The following is a 21735-nucleotide window of genomic DNA, read 5'->3' as shown; positions in this document are numbered from 1 at the left end:
CTGTATTTCAAAGGTGTTAAGAATTTTTATTTTTATAGTTCCTCTTTGGTATTTATATGCATAATGTTTAAAGTTCAGGATACTTTACAAATGCCAGGATTTATTTATTTTCACAGTAAGACTAAATCCAAAAGTTAGTAGTACATCTCTGAAGGTAGAGCATTTTAAAGGTGGTGGCAAGTTTGATGTGGGCTTTCCTTACAGACAGAAATCTTGTGTGAGAAATTGTTGTATCAGTTTCAGGTAGTCTTTATCTCCTACCATTCTGCCACCAGCACATGCATTCAAAGCTTGCAAAACAGAACTTGTGAAGATACATACCTGGAATAAAGTTCTGCTAGCTCTTCAGTAATTGACTTGTTGCTTGTGGACACCACTAAAAATGAGAGTAATAGTTATCTCCTGTATCACATGGGCTGCCTTGGGGAGAGATTTAGCTTAATCAGATTCTGAAAGGAAACCAGTGGCGCATTTCAGAGGAAAGTCATTCGGGCCTCAGTCGTCTGATCAAACCAGGGAACTAAAATGAGTGATTCAGAAGAGAGCCTATTATCTGTCCAGAAAGGAAGTCTCCTAAATTGTCCCTTTTCTCCCAGTTTCACAGCTAATCTGCAATGGGCTGGTCCAGTATTAACACACAAAGTAATTTTGTAGCCTTCACACTAGTAAACATGTATTGGAAGTTTTATCTTAAATAACCGATAAGGGAGAAACTTGTATTAATTTATATAAACTACAAGTTATGGAAAGTATAAGGAATCCTAATAGTTTGATTCAGTGTCAGAAGCTCTAGGAGGCTGCAGGAGGAAGAGGATATCTCTGTGCTGTCCCGTAGCCGCTGCTGTGCAGAGTCACTGCAGCAGTACCTTCCATTAACCCATGGTAGTCAGCACTGAGGGCAGGCTGGCCTTGTATTGTGTTGTGCCAGCCTTGCTATTATTGATTGTGACTGAGCAGTACATTTTCTCCTTGGTGTCTTCTTTCTAAACCGCCTCCCTTTCTAGAAGCTAGACTGCAACGAATCAAGAGTTGCTATCTTCAGGGCTGAGGTGACTGGGTGGCAAAGAACATCCTGTAACATGCAAGAGTTTAGATGTGATGCCTTCTGCTCATAGATTATAAAGTGTATGTCACAGAAAAAGAAAAAAAATTTGAATTGATTTACAAGATTTTTGCTAGTCTTTTCATTATTCATTGTTTTAACATCTTGATACTTTATGACTGCCATTTCTGGGAATGGCAATACACTCAAAGACAAATACCAGGTATTAGAGTTTAACATTTGGCATAGTTATGAAAAAAACCCCATGGGAGAAAAGGGAAAATGCTGCCTCCTGTCTACTTACTGAGTTGCAGTATTAATAAATAAATGGGAAGGGTCTGATGAATACATAGGTCAGGGGGAATGGGATGGGATCAATACAGGAAGAGCAGGTATCAAAAATGCCTAAAGTTTTTTATCGTGTCTCTGGGTGAAGTCCTCTGTTTATGCAGCTGAACTAATGTTCTGTGTGATATTTTATCCATGTGAAGGCTGCGAGAACCTGTGAATGTCTAGATTGGAGCCTCTGTCATTGTTCTGCTTTGTGCTGTATGGGTTCTGCAAGAGTAAATCCCATTAAATGGACATCTATAACATGTGAATGGCTGCATTATGCCATAAGAAAGAGTAAACCCACTGCTGTCCTTTTTTTAAACTTGGTTAGAGATGGATAGATTTTGTGGAACATTTGTTAATTTTTTTTTGGCATTTGTGGGATGACTGAAAGTCATCTTTCTCCATGCTGAGATGTACCATCCTCTCCAGGTGGTCCCTTTGATTGAAGCTGTGCTCAGCTACTGCTCTGTGGGACAGATCCCAAGCCTACACCACATGAGCTCATAGTTTGGCACATCATCTTGCTGGCTGAAGTAGAAGCACACACTTGTGTGTGCCTTGTAGATAAATAAATCTGATCCTGCTGTTTTAATATTTGTGTGCCTTCGGAGGTTCTGGCTCAGCACTGCTGTCTTGCTGCTCTGATGTCAGGATACAAAATTCTCTGGTGTTCTTCTGGTGTAGGTTCCTCTGGTGTTATGTGGTGATGTGAAGACAAGCCTTGTTTGATTGACACAGTCTTCTAGAGTTCTGATGTCAAGTGATGAATTTCTTTCTGATGTCCTGAGCTCAGGCACAGGCTGATAATGAGTCACAACTAATTTAAGGACTCCACACTTGGTAGCATATGCTATAGGATTCTAAGGAGAGCTGCTTTTGTGTTTTGGAAGGCTAGTGGAATGTGGTTTCCTTTGTTTAGTTTTATGTAGAGATCCCAGTAGGTGGTTCATTGGATAAAACTCAGCAGGCTGAGGTCCAGAGAGAGATTACAGTATCTACAGGTCCATACTCTTGTTTCCAAGGTTTATGCCTAGATACAGGACTCTACAAAGTCTCTTAAACTCAAAAGCTGCCTGGGGCTGTATGAAGAACCTGGCAGCCGTGAGGTCTCAGAACACTACTTTGTTGATGCCAGGACACAGATGTTTGTTTCACAAGCTTGTACTGAGAGGCAAGCAGCTGTGGAACCCTAGTTTATCCTCTTCTGAATGAATATCCAGGCTTCCCTGAAGGCTCTACATGTATTTTGAGTAGGTAAGTTGTTTTGAATGACTGACCTTCTTGAAGATGAAGCCCCTGAGCTTTTAACTGACTGCTGTGATGTCAGAGTACTTGAGTTTTGGATCTAGCTTGCTGTATGCACTTGACAAGCCAGGCTTCTGTTACCTTTAGTCCATTAGTTCTTGGGCTGGTAGGGTTTAAACTCACCAGACTTCCAAGAAGAAACAAAAGTAAGTAATCTGTGAGTCTGCTGCTTGTCTGTCACATCTCTACTCAAGGATTAGCATTTCAGGTACTGATGTAGGTTATTGTTTGTTCTGCTTTTGTGGTGTGGTAACTACAGATGTTCTTTATCATCTGTTACTGATGTAGCACCTCAGACATACTGGGTTTATGGACAAGGCCGTGGCATATTCTGAGATTTATGGTTTGGCCTCTTCACACTTCTCATGTGATGTCAGGGCATAGGCAGGATGTGTTTTGGCTCGTGTGATCGCCATTCTTGTTACTGTTAATAGTTCATCACTTATAAGTCAGGCCAGTGTTTGTGTTCAATCAGTGTTTCAGCAGACCATTTTGAGACAGACCTCATTCATTTAATGTTCATTAATTTCCTAATTTCACAGCAAGAAACAAATTTAAATATTTGTTTCTTGTCCTGAAAATCTGTGTACTATTACCAGCAGTATAATACCTGTTAAATATGAACTGAGTTTTTCTGTCCTGGTTGCAAAGTATTCTATTTTCTCAACTTGATCTTGGATTTATTCCTGAAAATACTGCTATTCTCCTTGCATTGCACAGAGCATGCAGAGCTTGCAGAAAAATTGCTAGATTGTCCTGCTCTGTCATCTCAGTTCTGGTCTGCTGGACCAAAACCAGGGTTGAAATATTTGAATCAGAATGAATGAGGTTTTGATTCCTAGGGACCCTACAGTTCTGAATCCCAGTTAAAGAAAGACAAAAGGTGAAACATGGATCATATCAATACAGTCCTAGAGAAGAGTCTCTTCTCTAGGAAGTTGAAGATTACTGTAGGCAATTATAGATTCCACAAAGCATTAATAAGGATTTTAAATTATTACATCTAGTGACCCATGTAGAATATAGTGAATTTGTCAAGGCAAATGTAGCAGTCCCATGCAGTAGCAGTCATGGTTTGAATTTAAAACCTATCTTGCCTTTCATGGAGCTTTTTTGTTTAAAAAATCAATTCAGACTGAGCTGTAAAAACATGCTAGAAAATGCAGAGGGACGTAATACTCATTTAATGTAGGTTTGAACTTTTTAATCATGCATCCCAGAGTGCTGATTCTGCTGGAATTTTCTTTATCATTAGCCCTATTTCTAAATACTTAATTGTCATGGTTGTTTATGGCTGGAGTTGTTAATAGTGATCTTATTTTTAGGCAGACTGTGTCTCAGAAGCATTTCAGTCCTTTGCCTCTGGGAGTCAGGATTTCCTAACATATGCAGCTTCCCTTTACACACTGGCTGAGAGCCAGTGCTGCTTCTTTACTGTGAAGGGAAACATCACTCTTTAACGTCAAACCCTTCGTATATTAGGAAAATTCTTTGTGCTAAAGACATCAACACTAAAAGTTACCGTCACTTGAAATATTAACCCAGGTTAACCTTTCCTGCAGGTGGTCAGAGAATTCTAAGGTTCTACAAACCTGTTTCTGGAAAGGATACACATTTTCTTTGTGGGTGAGGAAGAAAAAGAGACTAATCAGAGACTAGTCAAAAGAGACTAGAGACTTCCTTTGCCTTGATTTCTGGTTAATCTGATGCACAGCAGCAAGAGAGGTTCTCCTCACCTGATAGGTAACACTTTTATAAGGTTGCCCTAAGTATGTGCTTTTAGGTGAAATACAATGCAACCTTAGCAGTAAGAATCCTTTTATAGTTAGGTTTTAGGAGGGGGTTTTCTATCAAATGACATACAGAGACAAATGTATAATACTGAGAAGCCCAGTGAAGCAGAACTTTTTTACTTCGTGTATTACATGGCTGGTAATTGGTCTTGGGTCTGAAGATGCAAAAGTCTAAACAATCCCTATGCAAACACCCCAAATGACAGAAAGGAGCAAGTGACCCTGGAAACAGAGACCATATCTCTGACTGAAAATGCCTTGAGTTATATTCCTTACAGACAATGGAAAATCTACCAATATGTAGGCAATTCTAGTTCTCTACTTGAGAGCTTCAAGTGGACTTAAAGCAGACTTTTGAAACCCCAAAGCACCCAAGTCTGTGCAGATGTCTTTGGAGCCCTGATGTTAGAGGATCCCCACAGCATGGAATTGTGAGAAAGGCTGAAAATGCAAGTGATTGTGGCTGATGCCTTTAGCAGGGCAAATCCCCTTGAACTCTTGATGGAGAAAATTTTTGAGCAAAGGTCCTTATTTCTTAACATTTTCTTCATTGTCTCATGACAACCCAACAGGACAAACTGTTTCCTCAAATAGTTTTAAGAAGAACGTGTTGCAGCAAATCAGCTATAGAAATGAGTGGATCTTCAGTGGATGGCCTTTGGCAGTTATTTCTTCCTCTAAACAAATCAGAAGGTTCTTACAGATTATATAAGTTTTGTGGTTTTTGATGGCTAATTTAGCTCTCTTTCTCCTTTCTCTCAGAGGCATTTTTCTAGTTTTAGTTTTGTCTTTCTTTATACACTCTGCTCAGCTGACAATTGTTAATAACTTCATTTCAAAAACTAGGGCCATGATTCTTTCTCTGACTTTGCCTAAAAATCTGATGGGAATGGAAGGCCACAGAAAATCAGGAGAAAACCATTCTATGTTTGTTCAGCAGTTGTTCTGCACATGGTTACACCAAATTGACCATAAATGGATCGCTATGTTAAATAGTGTTTGCAGCTATAGAATTCCAGTTATTGCCAGCGTCTTTGTGGATGTACATTTTTGTGACTCTATTTTGAGTATTTATGTGTATAATTCACCTTTTTTCTTTGATTTTAAAATATTTATTCCTTTTAAATTTGCATCTGATTAAAAAATAAGGAAAAAAACCCTGTTAAAATTTATCCATCAACTCTGAATCAGATCTAATTTATATTCAATAAAAATTACTAAGGTCCAAATCTTTTCTAGCTGTTGGGCCTTCAATTCAATAGGCTTAATTTACTTCCTCAGGAAAAAGATGTGATGATAGAAGGTGATGCTGTAAAATGACTGGAAAGCCAGCAACATGACCAGGCTCAAAAATAAAAATAAAAATAAAAATAAAAATAAAAATAAAAATAAAAATAAAAATAAAAATAAAAATAAAAATAAAAATAAAAATAAAAATAAAAATAAAAATAAAAATAAAAATGTGTTTCTCGGAAATTCCATTTTCACTCCCTGAAGACTTTCATTCCCTGAAGACTTTCATTGACTCCCTGAAGACTTTCATTCATTTGAAGTTGGCTCAAATTATTTTTTTTTTTCATATTACTGGGATTTGATTGTTGTCCAGTATATTTTTCTCCTAAGGGTCTGAAATCATGCAGTAAAGGAAATATTCTGGAAGTCTCTAGAAGACTGATTATTTTTTGGCCTGCTTTTAGCATCTCTTGCTTATCCATTAGGCAAGTGACAGGTGAATGAAAACGATTTCAAAATTCATTATTTTTGTTCTAGCAAAACTGTATAAAATGGAAAGATTCTTGTCGCCTTACAGTTTCCTAACAATTTTATATTCCTCTCTTGTACCTGGCAAGAAGTGGATTAACTATAGTGATAAAAAGAAGAGCTTTTGAAAAACTGAATTTGGTAAGCATTTGTCTCAAAATTATCTCCCATTTGCCAGGCTGGCTTTACAGGGAACTGCAAGTCTTTTCCCTTGTTTTCTAGCACAGCAGGGTGCTAGATATTGCTACAGCTGTACCTCCAAGTATTTCTCCAATACTAAAAACTTTTTTATATTACTCTGTCTCTTGAGCTCTTCTAGACATGGATCACTCTAAAAATATATGCTTTCTTTCAAAGAGTGTAATGGGCTGAAAAAAGTGAATGTATGCTCTTTTCTGTCTTTATCTGCCCTTAAAAATCTGTAAATACAGATAAATAGGTTACCTTCAAAGTAGTTCTTGGAACAGAGCAGAGGAGGACAAAAACGAAATCAAAGTACCAGGTTTGTTTTTTGGTTGGTTGGTGGGTTGGTTGGTTGGTTTTTTTAAGGCTTTCAAATTACATTTGGCTCTTGATGAAACGGTTAAATGGAGTGCCTTTAGAATTAATGTTCCCTTTCTTTTCTTCAAAGGAAATTAACCATTAATCCTGGTGAATGTCTTGTATAAATACTTTAAGATTGACAGTTAGAATTTATTTAGGAGTCAAATGAGTTTTTATCCTCCATTAACTTTACAGATTGCTAGAATGAAAATCATTCTTTCCACTGTCTCTTTTTCTATACTGGCTTCTATCCAGCGGATTCCTTGATTTAGATGTTTAAAAGTATGCGTCAACCCAAGACTATATATATACAAGTTGGAAAGACCTGTCTTTAAGAAGGCTTAGCAGCTGAGTCCAACAGAGTATCAGGTCCAGGGTACTTACCTAAGAGAGCAGCACATCTGTTGGGGATGTGGCAGACTTGGGTTAAAAAGCCTGCAAATTTTCAACCTGCAGCTACTAAAATCGAGGAATGGACCCAGAAATTTTCTGTCCAACATGCCTCTCTTTTTTTTTGTGGGGCTGGGTAGAGTTGTTTTCCCTTGGACAGCAAGGGGTATCTGACGAGCAAAGCTGTAAATTCCTCCTCACTATGACTGAGTACCAGGCCACCCACTGGACACCTTCCTAAGTGAGGCCATACTGCACTGCACTGTGCAGCAGCTTGCAATGAAGGACTTGCCTGTCCTGCAAACACTCCTACACCTTCTGCACACACCCATGGCTTTTCAATTGCTCAGTGACTGCTCCAAGCTTCACTGACAGCAGCAGTGTTATCTGTCTAATCCAAGGTGTGGGGAGGTGTGCTGTGTGACCCCAGAAGTCAGGCTACACTGATGAGATTTAGACACTGTTCCACCTGGTTGTGATCATAGCCTTTCCCACAACTTGCTGAAATAGGTGGCAAATCCAAGTGAGGTATTTCAGTTGTTTTCAGGAGGTTTTAGCTGGAGTCCAGAGTGAGTCATCTGTTATTTATTGTGTCAGGTTGGAAATTAGTATCTTAATAACAAGTAGATGGCACAAACAAAAGGAAAGGGAGAAAAATACAGCAATGAAAAGCGTAGAGTATCTGATGTGGAGGCACTAAAACCAGCAGGGAGCTCTGGACACATTACTCTTGTTTCCTTTTTTTTGAATATCTACACAATACTTGTTTGCCGTTCATGGGACGTTATATTGAAAAGACATGCTCCATTTTCAAACTTGATTGTATTATTTGCCTAATTATACTGCCACATCTGTTTGGATACTGAGTGCTATAAATTAAAAGAGTCTAAACTGTGGGTAATTACAGGCATCTCAATGTTTGGCTTTCCAAGTTCTGTGGGCCACAGGTGTGCCTGAGAACAGCACTCAGAGCTGGAGCCAGCAGAAATCCACAGTAAGAAAAACATTTCTCCAAAGACACACTGGAATTGAACACCAGATTTCCATTCATTCAGACTGGAAAGCTTTTTAAAAATGAGATAAAAAATACCAAAGTAGGTGTTACAGAGGGCAGACAGAATCACTAGCACAGGTATACTGCTCATTTAACACATGTAGTACTGTAGTTGTGAAACACCCATCAAACCACAACACCAAGGAATTAGAAGTTATGGAATGCTACTAACTGCAGTCCTGTTTCATTTCATCTGCTTATATTTCCTGAGAAAGCTGTACAGGCAGAGCTAGGTCCTGTTTGCAAAATAATACATTAGGATCCATTTATATGTTCAGGATCTGTACCATACTCTTGTTAAAGCCAAATAAACAAACAAACAAACCAAGCCACTTTTGCAGGATACAAAATTCCTCAGCACAAGTGTGGTTGGGGTTTGTAGGGTTTGGTAGGGATTTTTATTTTTTATTTGTTCTGATTGGTTGTTTTGGAGTTGGTTTGTGGGGGTTTTTTTGTTTGGTTGGTTTTTTGTTTGTTTGTCTGTCTTTGTGTGTTTTGTGGTTTTTTGGTAGAAACAAATATTTTTTAAATGGAAAATAAGGTGTGTCATCCTCAGATACAATAAAAATACAACCGTAGCACTTTAGATTAGCAGAGCACACAGTTAATGAATTTGGATTTGATGATGCAGGAAACTATACAGAAATTATGTCTGCTAATATAGAATTAAGTAATGAATAAAAAAGGAACCCATCCAGCCAAGGACAAAATATACCTTACTCCCACAAAGACCTGTGAAGATGCTAATTCATTCAGCTGTCCTCACTGCTGTAGGCTGAGTTTCCAATCTGCTCTGCTGTGTCCTCTGCCTCTTGTTCTGCCTGCTCCAAGAAATAAGCAGGTAGCATAGTGAGTTCACTGACTAGCATGAAACAAACAATTTTGCACAGCCTTTCTGCATCCTAAAAGGACATTTAAAAATGTTTCTTTTGTCTTGCTGGTCCCTTAAGGTAAACTACTTAATTTGTTCTCCTATCTGTAAATTTCCACTGAATATGAACACCATCTAAGATTAAGTGCTTCTCTCTTTATATTCAAATGTTGCTGTAGTACTTCAAGAAGGCCTTTCATGATAAGTTTTTGTGCCACTTGGGCATTCATTTTGCTATGTTGATTTTCAGAACATCTTCATAACTCTTTAAACTATCTAAATAGGAGGGGAGTGATTCTGAAATGCTGTATATCCTAAACAACTTCATGCTACATTATCATCTTTTTGGTAAATTTCAAAAAGCAGCACATTATCCTATCTGTCATCTGATTAGATTCCCAAGTGGTCCAAGGTCAGAAGAAGTTACATGTAAAAGTCTTAGCCATACATCTTATAACACATTGAATTAACAAACTTGGTTCCATTTTTAATTTTCCTTAAATTAGTTTTTGCTTCATTATTTAAAATAGAATAAAATAAAAAATTTTAAAAATAGAAAAAAGACAATAACCTGTCCTGGTGTTTGAAAAGCTAGGCTTTTTACTAGGGCACTTATGACTTTTAAACAGAGATGCAATAGCTTGTATCTTCAAAGACTATAATAAATCTGTCATAGAGAGGGAGAGACATAAGAAACATTAGAAATTGTTTTTTGGCTCTCTCCTTTGCAGAATTGCTATAATTTTCTGAAGAGCTATCCCTGGGTAATTCATCTGTCAGCATGAGAGTTTTATTGTTTTTTAATATAATGGTTTATTCTTATACGAGATAGAGGAAAACTGTCTGGAGTACTTGTTTGTTGGCTGACAGTGCTGGTTGCAGCCATACAGTTCTGTACAGACAAGGAGTTGCAGAGAAAGTCCAAATGGCTTGTTTGATCCTCATTTTTATGTTGCTCTAGTTTTGGCTGCCCTTCTGATTTGCCCACGAGAAGGATGGCCACAACATCTCTATACTTTTTAAGACCATCTCATTTTGTTTATAGAGCTCTTCAAACAGAAGGTCACTGTAGGTGTCTGCTCCAGCTGTTGCTCTGTTCTTTCCCACTCGCTGCATTTACACTCACAATGTCCCTTTATTTATAGTTTCACCATTCGCCCAGCCTGGGACCATGACGGGGTCATTTGCCACTAGAGTTGCTTTTATAGGTTGAAGGTTCAAAGGATGTTTTGTCCCTTTCATACACAGAACTGCAGCTTAGAAAGAGGGCAAGAAAAAGGGCAGTCCTTCCTCCTTTCTTCTGTCATGGAGACAGATGTCCTCTAAAACTGCTCACAAGATGCAGCCCACATTTCAGATCTGCCGTCAGTGTGCTTGCTGTTTCCTCAAACTTCATTACTTGAGTAGTGTAAGGTAGTCGAAACATGCAGTTTGCAAAGAGCTTTGAGGGGCAAAGAGGAACAACTGGAAAGGAGCAACTTTATCTCATCCTCCAGTCCAACAGAGGTTCTGATTTGTTGCAAATTGGTCTGCTGGACCCAAAGCCAGCTTTCTGCATCCTTGCTCTCCTATAGGAGCTGGCACAAGGCCTCTTAGTGAATGAGCACCAATGGATGAGACAAAATTTCTGGGTAATAATTCAGCAAGTCTGATTTCTATTCAAGGCAATGCTCTCTGTCTTCTGTATGATAAAATCAGAATACAAACCAGCAAGAGACATTTTGCCAAAAGCCATGTGCAATTTTTGCCAAGAGTGTGCACCTGAATTCCTGCCATTTGCAGAGAGTCTGCAATCTGATATTCTATTGACATTTCCAAGCTTTGCCTGTCACTTTTTCAGCAAACTTCATCTGGATTTCAGGCTGCCCATAAAACTTGAAAGCAGGTTTAGTAGCAAAAATTTACAATGTGAACATCTAGTTAGAGGAGACCTTATTGGGCCCTTTTAAAGGAGAGCCTTGCCTTTAAAAATGAGTAAATAAGAGTTTCTACTTCTGTTCCTCATGAAACTGCATTGAAAATATGGACAACAATAAATCAACTGCTGAAAAAATGGCAATGTACAGCTGGGCTCCCCTCCTACATAGAAATGACATTGGAAAAATCACACACATTTCCCTTTCCCTTCTAATTGACCTTGTAAAATTTAAGCTATAGCCTCCCTAAAATGCCTTTTAGTGCTGCAAAATCTCAAGAAAGGTTCAGACTATGAAAGTGCAAATGCTAAAATAGGCAAGGACTAAAAAAATAATACAGAAAATGCTGCATCCCATCCATTCTTGTTTACCCTTCCTCTTGTGTAAAAAGATAAGTTCCAATTGTTAAAGTGCTTATCCATCAAGATTCTTTCAAATTGTTCTGCAAAGCTGTGCTTGTGTACAGGATCTGGCATCCACATTCACTTGTCTAATGTATGCTGACAGTGTTCATCTCTAAATATTATGATAACAAGGGGAAGAAGTCCTGTGTGTCTCATTTCTGAATTTGTTTTGTTTTACCTTACTGAAGGACTAAAGGTCTTCTTACAAGACCTATTGTTATTTCTTGTAAGAAAAATTCCATTGATTGAATTCTTCCTATATTTGCCAGGCCATTTTCCTGAAAACAGCTGGGTAGATTGAGAGTGTTATGCTTGTGTTGTAATTTCTTACAGTAAGAAGGTTGAAACAATTGCTTGATGTACGATGGACGTAGCAAGACATCTGGTTGTTTCTCTCATTACTTATTACAGCTCCCCTCTTTCTCAGTAGATGTGAACTGAGGTTTTTTTCACTGGTTGGTCTTCGGGTTTGGGTTTTTCTTTAGTTACAGAGCTGGCCACAGATCAAAAGATGAAGGTTATTCAAGCTTATTTCACTAAAAATTCAGTGTATGAGAAAGTTGAAAAAGATCTGAAGGACTTGGATATTGGTGTTCTGGGTCAGTCATTAAGGTCTGATAATTGACAAGTATTTTATGTCGGCAGTGTATTTAACAGACCATTGTATAAATGATGTGTTGTAACAACTTGTTAGCCAATGCTTAAAACCAAGTATACATAATGAGTCTGTGGCTCATTATCTGGTATGTCTCATGAAGCAACAGTGAAAAGATGAGGGTTTTTTATTATTATTAAAAGTCATCCTTTTAATAGTGAAAGAAGTGAAACAACAGCAACAATACACAAACAGCTTTTGCAACAGTCTGTTTTTCTGTTCCCCAGAAACAGCACTCATCAGTGACTTCAGTGAAAAAAAGACTATGCTAAATAGTGTTTCTCTTCACATGCAGCTCACAATTTTCTGGGTCTTGAAGAGAAGCACTTTGTTTAACTAGAGGAACTATGCACTTTGTCTAGATTTGATTCTTAACATTGTATTTTCCCTGACTAGCTAGCAATGTTGGGATGCTTCATAATCCTCTTCCATGCTGCTTCCTTAATGGGCCAAACATAGAAGAATTAGGATTATTCTGTAGATTTCATCTTCAAATAGAGCAATGAGGAATGGTAATTCATTGAACAAGGCACAGATTTTGCCCCTGCTACAGTCAAGTATTAACTGTTCAGTTGGGTTGGAAATGAGCTGGGCCTGAAGAAGCATATTTTGATTTGGGTTTAATGCTTGGAAGAGCTTGAAAGAGAAGAAGAATGGTAGTTTTCATCTAAACTGCAGGAAGCATCCAGTGATAGAGGGGAGAGTGCAGCTGACCTGGTTGTAACAGGGATTAGCAGACCCCCTGACTCCCTGCTGGCTTGTAGTGTAATGGGGTTCAGTCCATTCACAGCCACAGCTGAAAATATTGGGTTCTTTTAATGTTATTAAAACTTAGTTTCTTTGGGACACATTACTTAAGTATGTGGAAATAACCAAACAAAGCAAATTTAAAAAAAAAGAAAAAAAAAAGAAAGAAAAAAGAAACCTAATTTAAATGTTGTTTACTTTGTGGGGGAATTAATTTACAGCAGTTGAATTGAGTGACAGGATTAAGAATGTGATCAAATTCTCCATTGCCTTATTGTTATTTACCTCTATATCACTTGCAATGGAAAGGCTGGAATTTCTAAGTGTGTATCTTCCTAGCACCTCTCTCAGGATTCATTCAGTTTTTATGTCATCATCTCTTCCAAATCAGAGAATCTCAGGCAGGCTGCTTCTCTCAAACTCTTAAGGATGAATTTACTGTTTTGTTGCTTCCTGCTGGACCTTGTCAACTGCAATATTATTTCTGGTCCAGGTAGGTATGTGACACTTTCCCATCTGTTCTGGGGCTGTAATGTATTTCATTAAAAAAAATCAGCCCCACGTTAGACCAACTAGCTTTTCTGTGTATTATCATTTAATTAATCAACAGACAGTGATTTTCAGCAGGAATGTCAGTGTTAATTTAAGGAACCCACCTGTTTCTATTACCTGTGAAATATTTTGATCAGAACTGACTGGAAAATTTTTAGCACAATTTCTCAATTGAAACACATTCTTGCACTACAGCTGAAACAGCTAAAACATTTCACAAATCATTTTCATTTTGGTATGCAGGGAGATTTGTGTCAGAATTAAAGTTTTCAAGACAGGTAAATATGCAGTTTGAATTTTAGCATTGTACTTGTGGTTTTTGTCACAATTCTCTTTTGCCAACATGTTTTTGTGTCAATGCAGGACAGAAGCTCCAGGAACTGTCTCCTAATTCTGTATTGTTACCTCTTGGTGCTAGTTTTGGTTGGCTCCTTCCCCTCCAAGAACATTTAGTATTTCATGCTTTTCAGCTCTGATTAAGATTTGTATTGCTCTGCTGTTTGCAAGCAGCATGTTAACATGAACATGAGCAGAAGATCTCAACCTTGGCTTTCATGCCTTTCATGTCTTTCTAAAAATGACATGAAAATTAACAGCAGATGTTTGTCCTTCTCAGGCTTTCAAAATTTACATCCCAAATTTGTACTGCTGCTTAATGACTTAAGATAATAAATCATGTAATTCCAGTCAATGGAAGCAAATTCTGTAAGTAGCTTTGTGACATTTCTTTTCCTAGGATATATTCTATTTCTGTGTCAAAAGAACAGAAATATCTGCAATATCTGAATGCTATATATAAATATGTTATTCTGTACCCTCTTGTTCTGGATACAGAAGGTTTTTCTTTTCATCATTTCCCACTTTACCTACATCTCAGAATTAACCTCTTTTGTTTTTGGAGTGCCTGGGCATTGTTTTCCCCACTGCTGCAACCACATCCTTTTCAGTGTTCCACGAATATTCACTTTCCTCCAAATTACAGAGAAGAAAGTATTCTCCTAGCCAGCATTCCTCATGGTTAGGTCCAAATAATCTTTAATTCTTCTGGATTTTCCTTTCCCCTCCCTGTCTGGATTCCTGCTAAGATCCCGTTTTCCATTTTTCGCAGTGAAATGCCTGAGGTCCAGGTATCCTGGCTCCCACAAATGTCACTGGCATTTTCAGCACTGCAAAAGAAGGACCTTTTCCCATGTTTACTTGGAAATTCCTCTTCATCCAAGCTGATGTGACTCACCTGTGTTGTCAGACTGTCACCCCCACACTGCTGCTACTATCCTCTTGAGCACAATAACACTACTGAAAAAAAAATCAGGAAATAACAAGAATTCAATTAATTTGTGCCATTAATTTGCACTGCTTTTCACTACTGCCCTTTACAAGTTAGGTCACACTGCTGTCTTCACACAATAGTGTAAGTATGACTTCTCCTTAGTACTCAGGCTTACTATCAATAATACACTTCAAAAGCACAAAGAAAAGCTGATTTCTTACCTGAAAAAATGCATCTAATTCCACTTTAAAAATCAGATTCATTATTAAATCTATTGCTAAAATAAGAATGAAAAAATAATAAAATACTTAGCACTAAAAAAGATCCTAAAGCTCTTTCTGGTTGCAGAAAAAATGATATATTTTCCTGATTTTCTGCAATTTCTGATCCAGCTACAGGCAGAAGTGAAAATGCAAAAAGAACATGGAGTTGACCTTCTCCTTGCAGTTATGATTCCCTATTGAAGAATGATGAAATTCAGAAACTGTTGTAAAAGTTTGGATAAACATAAGACTCTCACTGCTTAGAAGGCTAACCTTTGAAATTTTTTGACAACTCAGATGATTTTCATGCCACAAGCTTTTCTAAAATATTTTCCAAAATGTTGAATGTGCCATATTTTTGTTATTTGAGCTTTATATATATGTCTTGATCAAGTGAAAAATCTTGTTATTAAAACAAAATCAGTTCAAAAATGCTGTCAGGAAGATGGGGAATGGAAAGAATATTTGTCTTTTAGTTGACAGAAATTATTTTGGAACAGATGCAAGCAAGGTATTTTTTCTGTAACTTAGAACTGTGTTAAACTTCTACCTTCCTTGCCTTTAGTGGTGGTTAGGCTTTATCATTAACTTGTGGACTTCACAGTATCTCAGTCAGTAAGATATCTTCTGCTTCTGTTAGTGCTGTATGATTATATGTATAGGAGCTCCCACAAATTGTCAGTCAATTGTCAAACAGAGCAGAAAACAAAATATGTATCTGTCCCCAGTTAAAAATGTGTGGCAGAAGTAGAATAGGGGCTTAATCAAGCAAAAAACAATATTTGAATATATTGTCTATTCTTCTAAGAGTGGTAGTTTGGCTTGGAATAATGCTTTTCAAGCTCTGGAAATACCCATATTACTAATCAGAGATATTAATTCGTCTCTGCGATTACAGACCTCTGTCCTCTTTGTAATATTACATGTATTTTAGACATGAGGTCCTTAAAGTAGAAGTTAGGCTCTTTGGATGGATTTTCTAGAAAACATTGTTAAATACTGCATTTTAGAGGCCAGTACATGCTTTTAGTTTTGGGGAAAAAATAATTCATATTGTTTAATTTTCATTTTTCTTTGTTTTGTTTTTCTTCATTGTTGCTAAATGCGTTGGGTTTTAGTGATGTGTACAGGCAGCTGTGAATGGGGAAGCTAAACCAACAGTTCCATGGAGCAGGAAAAAGAATGTGGTGGCTAAAGAGCAAAGGGGATCTGCCAATTCTTAGGAGAATAAAAACTTTCCTCTGATGACAGACTTTTTTTCTCTGTTAGAGGTACAATTGCGTGTACAGTGTTCCCATGGTTCTGATTGCAACAGGCATTTAATTTTCACTTATGATATTATTCCTCTCTGGTTTAGACCAAACTAAACTGTAAACAGGGGGTCTTTTGAAGGCACACTTCACAGTATAATAGGAGACCTATGCCTTCTGGGGAAAAAAATGTTTTCTGCTCATGCAGCCTTTTACTATAATCCTGTAAAGTGTAAACAGAATGCAACTGTTTAAATTAAATTTCAGTCAGAAAGTTCGAATTCTGGATCTGTCCTCTGGTTCGAGTGCTTTCCCATGTCCATTACATGCAATGCACTCAGCTGCTAAGGTAAATCCTTCACATTGCTTTATGAAGAAATCCCCATTAAATGTTTATCAAAGTGTTGTATTGATATAACAAATGATCACTATACAAATAGCCTTGCTCCACTGAAATAAGGAAGTAATGTAAATTAGCACTACCTGACAACTGAGAATCAGCGAAATTATGTGAATGAGGTCAGCTCAGGGTATGTCTGATCCTTGGAATGATTTTGCCTTTGATTAAATAGTATTATACCAGTGCTCACAATTCGTCTTCATTCTGGGAAGCAAAAAATTTTACTAGGCTCATTTATCTAGTTTACTTAAAGCTGTAGATGCACAAAAGTGCTCGGTTTTGCTTATGGAACCAAGAATAGAATTTCTGGTAGGTGACTTGTGAGTTGCCTAACTTCATAGATTTCACTTTAAACTTTTGCTCTGAATTTGAATCCATTAACTTGCAAAAGTGAGGAATGAATGATTTTGAGTAAAACTCCAAAAGTAACTTAATCAGCTCAGGTTTCCTTCAAATGAAAAATTCTAATGATATGTTCTTGAATGTAACTAGTTTAGATTGGCCAAAAAAAAAAAAAAAAAGCTATTCTTGGTAAGAAAATATAGTTTTATATATTCTTTTTCTCCTTTTATATAAATCCCTCCTTGCTCAAAATTTGAACTTCATTCAAACCAGATAGTTTTAGATCCTTAAAAATGTTTACTTAACATTATTTCCAAGTGATAGCATACATTAGTAGGGTTATGTTGTCTCCTTGTCTTTTTTCATTCTCAGGTATCTTTTAACTTTGGGGTTTCTTTTGTTTTGGTTTGGTTTTTGTTTTCGTTAGTTTGTTTGTAACATTTTTTTTTAATTCCCTGGAGGGAAATTATTTTATTTGTCAGCATTATATCATACAATATCATGACAGTGTTGATGTTACAATTTTAAGACTATCAAATTATGGGTTTGAAAAACAGTCTTTTTTTTTTCTTTACTAGGACTTTTGTATTTTTTATTACAGAGGAGCAATTCAACATCATCAAGTTTCTGACTACTTCTCAAAAATCTAACTCCTAAAATCTCTCTTGAAAGAAACTCAACATTTGCATAAAGTTAGTAAATGCATACTCTTCATGGTGTGGAGAAAAACTTAGATAAATCTAAAAGATTGAAGCTAAAACTTTCCTTCAAATTCAGAAATACTTTGAAACATTTACCTGTAGGTTATGCTACTAGGTAAATACTGAAGGCACGAGTTTCATTTTGCTCCACTTTTCACTGCAAGAGAAACAACAAGTGCGAGTGTCTGACTGGCATGGTAGGGATCATCCAGAGCCACATGAAACAATGGCTAGAATAAGTGGGACTCAGGGGTGTATATCTCTACTTTTTCATAGAAGTGTCAAAGCTTCCAGTGCAGTCTGCAGTAATACTTGTTGCATGTCCAGCTCAGGACAGTGCCAGGTTCCTTCTTTTCTGGTGCAGAGAAAGAGTCAGCCTCGCCTGGGTGCACCAGCAGAAACTGTATCTTGAAAAATTCATTTCCATGTTTTCCAGCAATGCCCTGGGCCTTGTACAATGTTAGGCCATTCGTCTTAAGGACATGTTCACACTTATTTCTGAGCATAGTGAAAGCACTGAGTTTCCAGTGCTAATGGTTTGTTTTGTCTGGTTTGGTTATATTCTATCTAGGCTTTTATAAGCACTTCTACAACCACTACAAGCAGAGTATAGGGCAAATGTAAATATCATACAGGTGTTGCTGTATCTTGCCGTATTAGCCTTCATTTTAGCAAATTCTTCAAGAATATTTGGCATGTCTAAATCTGTATTGTGTAGCTGTCCTTAGTGAACAGCTGGGTCTGCAAAAGTTCTGCCTCCCCTCTATATGAAGTTTTTTTCCTTATTGCACCATAGTACAATCACTGATTCCATAGAGTGCCCTAATCCCTTGCAAATATCAGTTAAAATATGTCAGATGCTATGGGATTCTGCAGAGTGCCTTATGTAAGTATTAGATGGCATTACACTGTTGTTATTATTATTTTTTATTTTAGAGAGTGATTCCTTATGGTGTTTCTGCTCCAATGACAATGTACCAAAACCCTGGTGTTATTACAAAGACAGCAGAAGAGTTTGTTAGTGAATCACTGGAGTGTGTCACCTTTGGAGAAGAAATTTTTGGATGTTTCTCCCATGAAATTTTGACTGAATGCAGTTGTTTGTAAATGTCTTCCAAAGACTCCAGCCAAGTCTACCTGGGCTCAGCCTGTTCTTTTCACTTTTTCGTAGACCTTGGACATTGAACGAGAAAGAGACAATGGGTTGTTAAAGCTAATATGGCACCAGTAAAATATGAAGAGAGGAATACACAAGTAAAGTGTAATGGTAACAGCACAGTATGGTTTTCTCTGCTTGTGAGCCTCGAGCTGAGCTCAGTTTCATGTTTGGTTAGTCTTTATCCTCTCTCCAGCTGCCTGTTTTCACGACCTTGCTAAGGAATTTTCCAAGACCTCTACTCCTTCAGAAAAATTGGCCAGCAATTTCAGAAGTTATTAGTGGGGGAGAGGAAGGACATAAAACCAGAATGTACTATCACAAAGACATCATTTCCTTGGATACCATGCTAACAAAATAGAGTAAATATTTATACACAGCAGCTGTTAATGATGAGCATTAAGTGCAAGGATAAGAAAGGCAATAGATTTGCTGAAAGCAGAGGAATTAACATTTTCCTCTAAGAGAAATGTAGTTACTGGAAGCTTGAAGTGAAAGTTTTTGTGGGTCTTATATAGGCTCTAAGAAATTTATATTACCAATTTAACATAATCTTAAAGGTCATCAATAATTATGCTTATTTGATATTTATGAATAAAACAATAATTTGCTTTATTTCCATCTTGTTCATAGTGTATTTTCATGCTTTCAGTGAGTGTTTTGTGTCTTTGGTTTCTTTGGAAAAGGAAATTTGCACGAAGATAAAAAGAAGTCTCTCAGAGTGTAAAGTACACGCTGGGATCTGGGAAGCCTGCAATGATAAAATATTTATTTCTTTCCAGAGCCTGTGAACAGCTCTGCCATATCCGATATGGGATGTAAGAGGCAGCAACATAGGAAAAGGATACACAGTAATTCTGTGCATTCTACACTGCTAAATGAATCCAGAGGACAAGTGTTTTGACTGGATGCCTGTCAGGTCAAACAGTGTGCTATTAAAAGGTATTTCAAGGACAATGCAATCACCAGGCATAGTCATTGTGGGATCATAAAAGGAAAGTCCTGCCTAATTAATATGATACCCATCTAGAAGAGGGTTACTTGCCTAGTGGATGAAAGGAAGGTGGTGGGTAAGGCTTTTCTTTATTTTAGTAATATTTAGTAAGATTTTGGTAAGATTTTGGTGCTGTGTCTCAATGTGTTCTTCTGGACAAGCTGTTGTGATGATCAGGTACACAGTGTGCTGGATGAAGAACTGGCTGAATGTCACAACTTCAGGGGTTTCTGCATGTGGGGCTACATCTGCCTGGTGAGCAACCACCAGCAGTGTTCCTCAGGAATTCACTGTAGGACCAGTTCTGGTCAACAAGTTTATAAATGACTTGGAATGCAGGACTTGAATGCACCATTAGCAATTCTGCTGATGATACCTAACTGAGAGGTGCTGCTGACTCTCTCAAGGCACCAGAGCCTTGCAGAGGGATCTGAAATAGATTGGAGCACTGGATAATTGTCAGTGGCATGAAATTAAACAAGAACAAATCCAGATTCTGGGATGCAGTAAATCTGGGCACAGGTATAAGCTGGGAGAGGAGTGTGTGTGGAGCAGCCCTGCCAAAGGGATCTGGGGGTGCTGGCTGGCAGCAGCTCGGGGTGAGCCAGCAGCGTGTGCCCGCGCAGCCAGGAGGGCAGACCCCATCCCGGGGTGCAGCAGACACAGCAGCACAGCTGGGATTGGGATCATCCTGCTGGATTCAGCCCTGGTGCGGCCTCACCCTGAGTCCTGTGTGCAGCGCTGGGCCCCACACTCTGAGGAGGGTGGGAAGAAGGTCTGGAATGGTCCAGAGGAGGACAGCAGAGCTGGTGGAAGGGCTGGAAGGCACATCCTGTGAGGAGTGGCTGAGGGCTCTGGGTTTGTCTGGTTTGGAGAGAAGGAGGCTCAGGGGGGACCTCATTGCTCTGTGCAGCTCCCTGAGGAGAGGACCTGGAGAGGGAGAGCTGGTCTGTTCTCTCTGCTCTGGACATCAGGAAGCACCTCCCTACTGAGAGAATGGTGTAACAGTGTCACAGGCTTCCCAGAAAGGTGTTTGATGTCCTGTGCCTGTCAGTGCATCTGGACAGTGACATTCACATTGGGCTTTAACCCCTAGTTGGCCCTGAAGGGGTCAGACAGCTAAACCACATCATCTCTTTAAGTCCTTTCCAACTATTTTATCCTGGGCTAGGCGTGTGTCTGCTATTTAATCAGATGCATTTATGTTAATTAAAAGTCAGTAATTTTCATGTGTTGTTTAATTTTGCATGTTTATTTAACTTCTACATTTTAAAAAGTATTTGTAAAACACTTGTATGAAGATAGCAAGGACTCTATTAATAAATGAGATTTTTTTTGCCAAATGTGAGGGACAGTCTCTGTAATCTTTGCCATGTAGATGGAAGAGAAATCGCAAAATGTATGCTGCTGGCTCCAGAAATTCCTCTCTGCTGCACTGAAGTTAATGACATCCATGGACAACACATCATAGGCATACATTATAGCACCATTTAGGTCCCAGCTTTCTGCACGTCTCCTATCCTTGCTGTCATAAATCTCAAAAAAAACCAACTAAGGATTGAGCTGAGATATCTGAACTGAAATAATGAAAATTGGAATACACAAAATGATATGTATCTTACCTGCAGTATAATCAGATTTGGCCCAGACCTGCAAACAGTTGTAAAAACATCACTTTACTCACATGGGCTCCTCTCAGTTGGTTCTGCCATTGAATTCAGTGAAAGTGCTGATACACTTATGTTCTTTCATGTCAGAATTGGAAATAAAACTCTTACTTGAATATTATCACCCAGTGTAGAATACATCTGGAAATAAGAATGAGGTATCTGTGCTGGACATTTCAGCATTGCTGGTTTGAAGAGCAAGGTTTGTTCATCACTCCATAAAGACTACATTTTCAAGTGATTAAACTGTATTCTTCAAAGTGTTATATTTGTGCAGCTGTGCAGCAAATAACTACAGAATGCGAAATATGTTACATATTGCA

At 38.0% G+C, this 21735-nt stretch overlaps 1 protein-coding gene across 1 annotated transcript; it reads left to right on the top strand.

Annotated features, from left to right (window-relative positions):
* Positions 1 to 10519: 10519 nt before the first annotated feature.
* On the top strand, positions 10520 to 19109 carry HSD17B3 (hydroxysteroid 17-beta dehydrogenase 3; the record flags this gene model as incomplete). The annotated part of the gene is made up of 6 exons (XM_084224715.1): positions 10520 to 10601; positions 11901 to 12014; positions 12467 to 12547; positions 14478 to 14496; positions 16420 to 16501; positions 18532 to 19109. The coding sequence occupies 6 exons, from the start codon at positions 10520 to 10522 to the stop codon at positions 18700 to 18702; spliced, it is 549 nt and encodes a 182-aa protein (XP_084080841.1). The 3' UTR covers positions 18703 to 19109.
* Positions 19110 to 21735: the final 2626 nt, after the last annotated feature.

This window comes from Fringilla coelebs, assembly GCF_963513975.1.
Source record: "Fringilla coelebs genome assembly, chromosome: Z".
NCBI classification, from domain to species: Eukaryota; Metazoa; Chordata; class Aves; order Passeriformes; family Fringillidae; genus Fringilla; species Fringilla coelebs.
The sequence above is the reverse complement of the archived record's forward strand: the minus strand, read 5'-3'. Positions and strand labels throughout refer to the sequence as shown.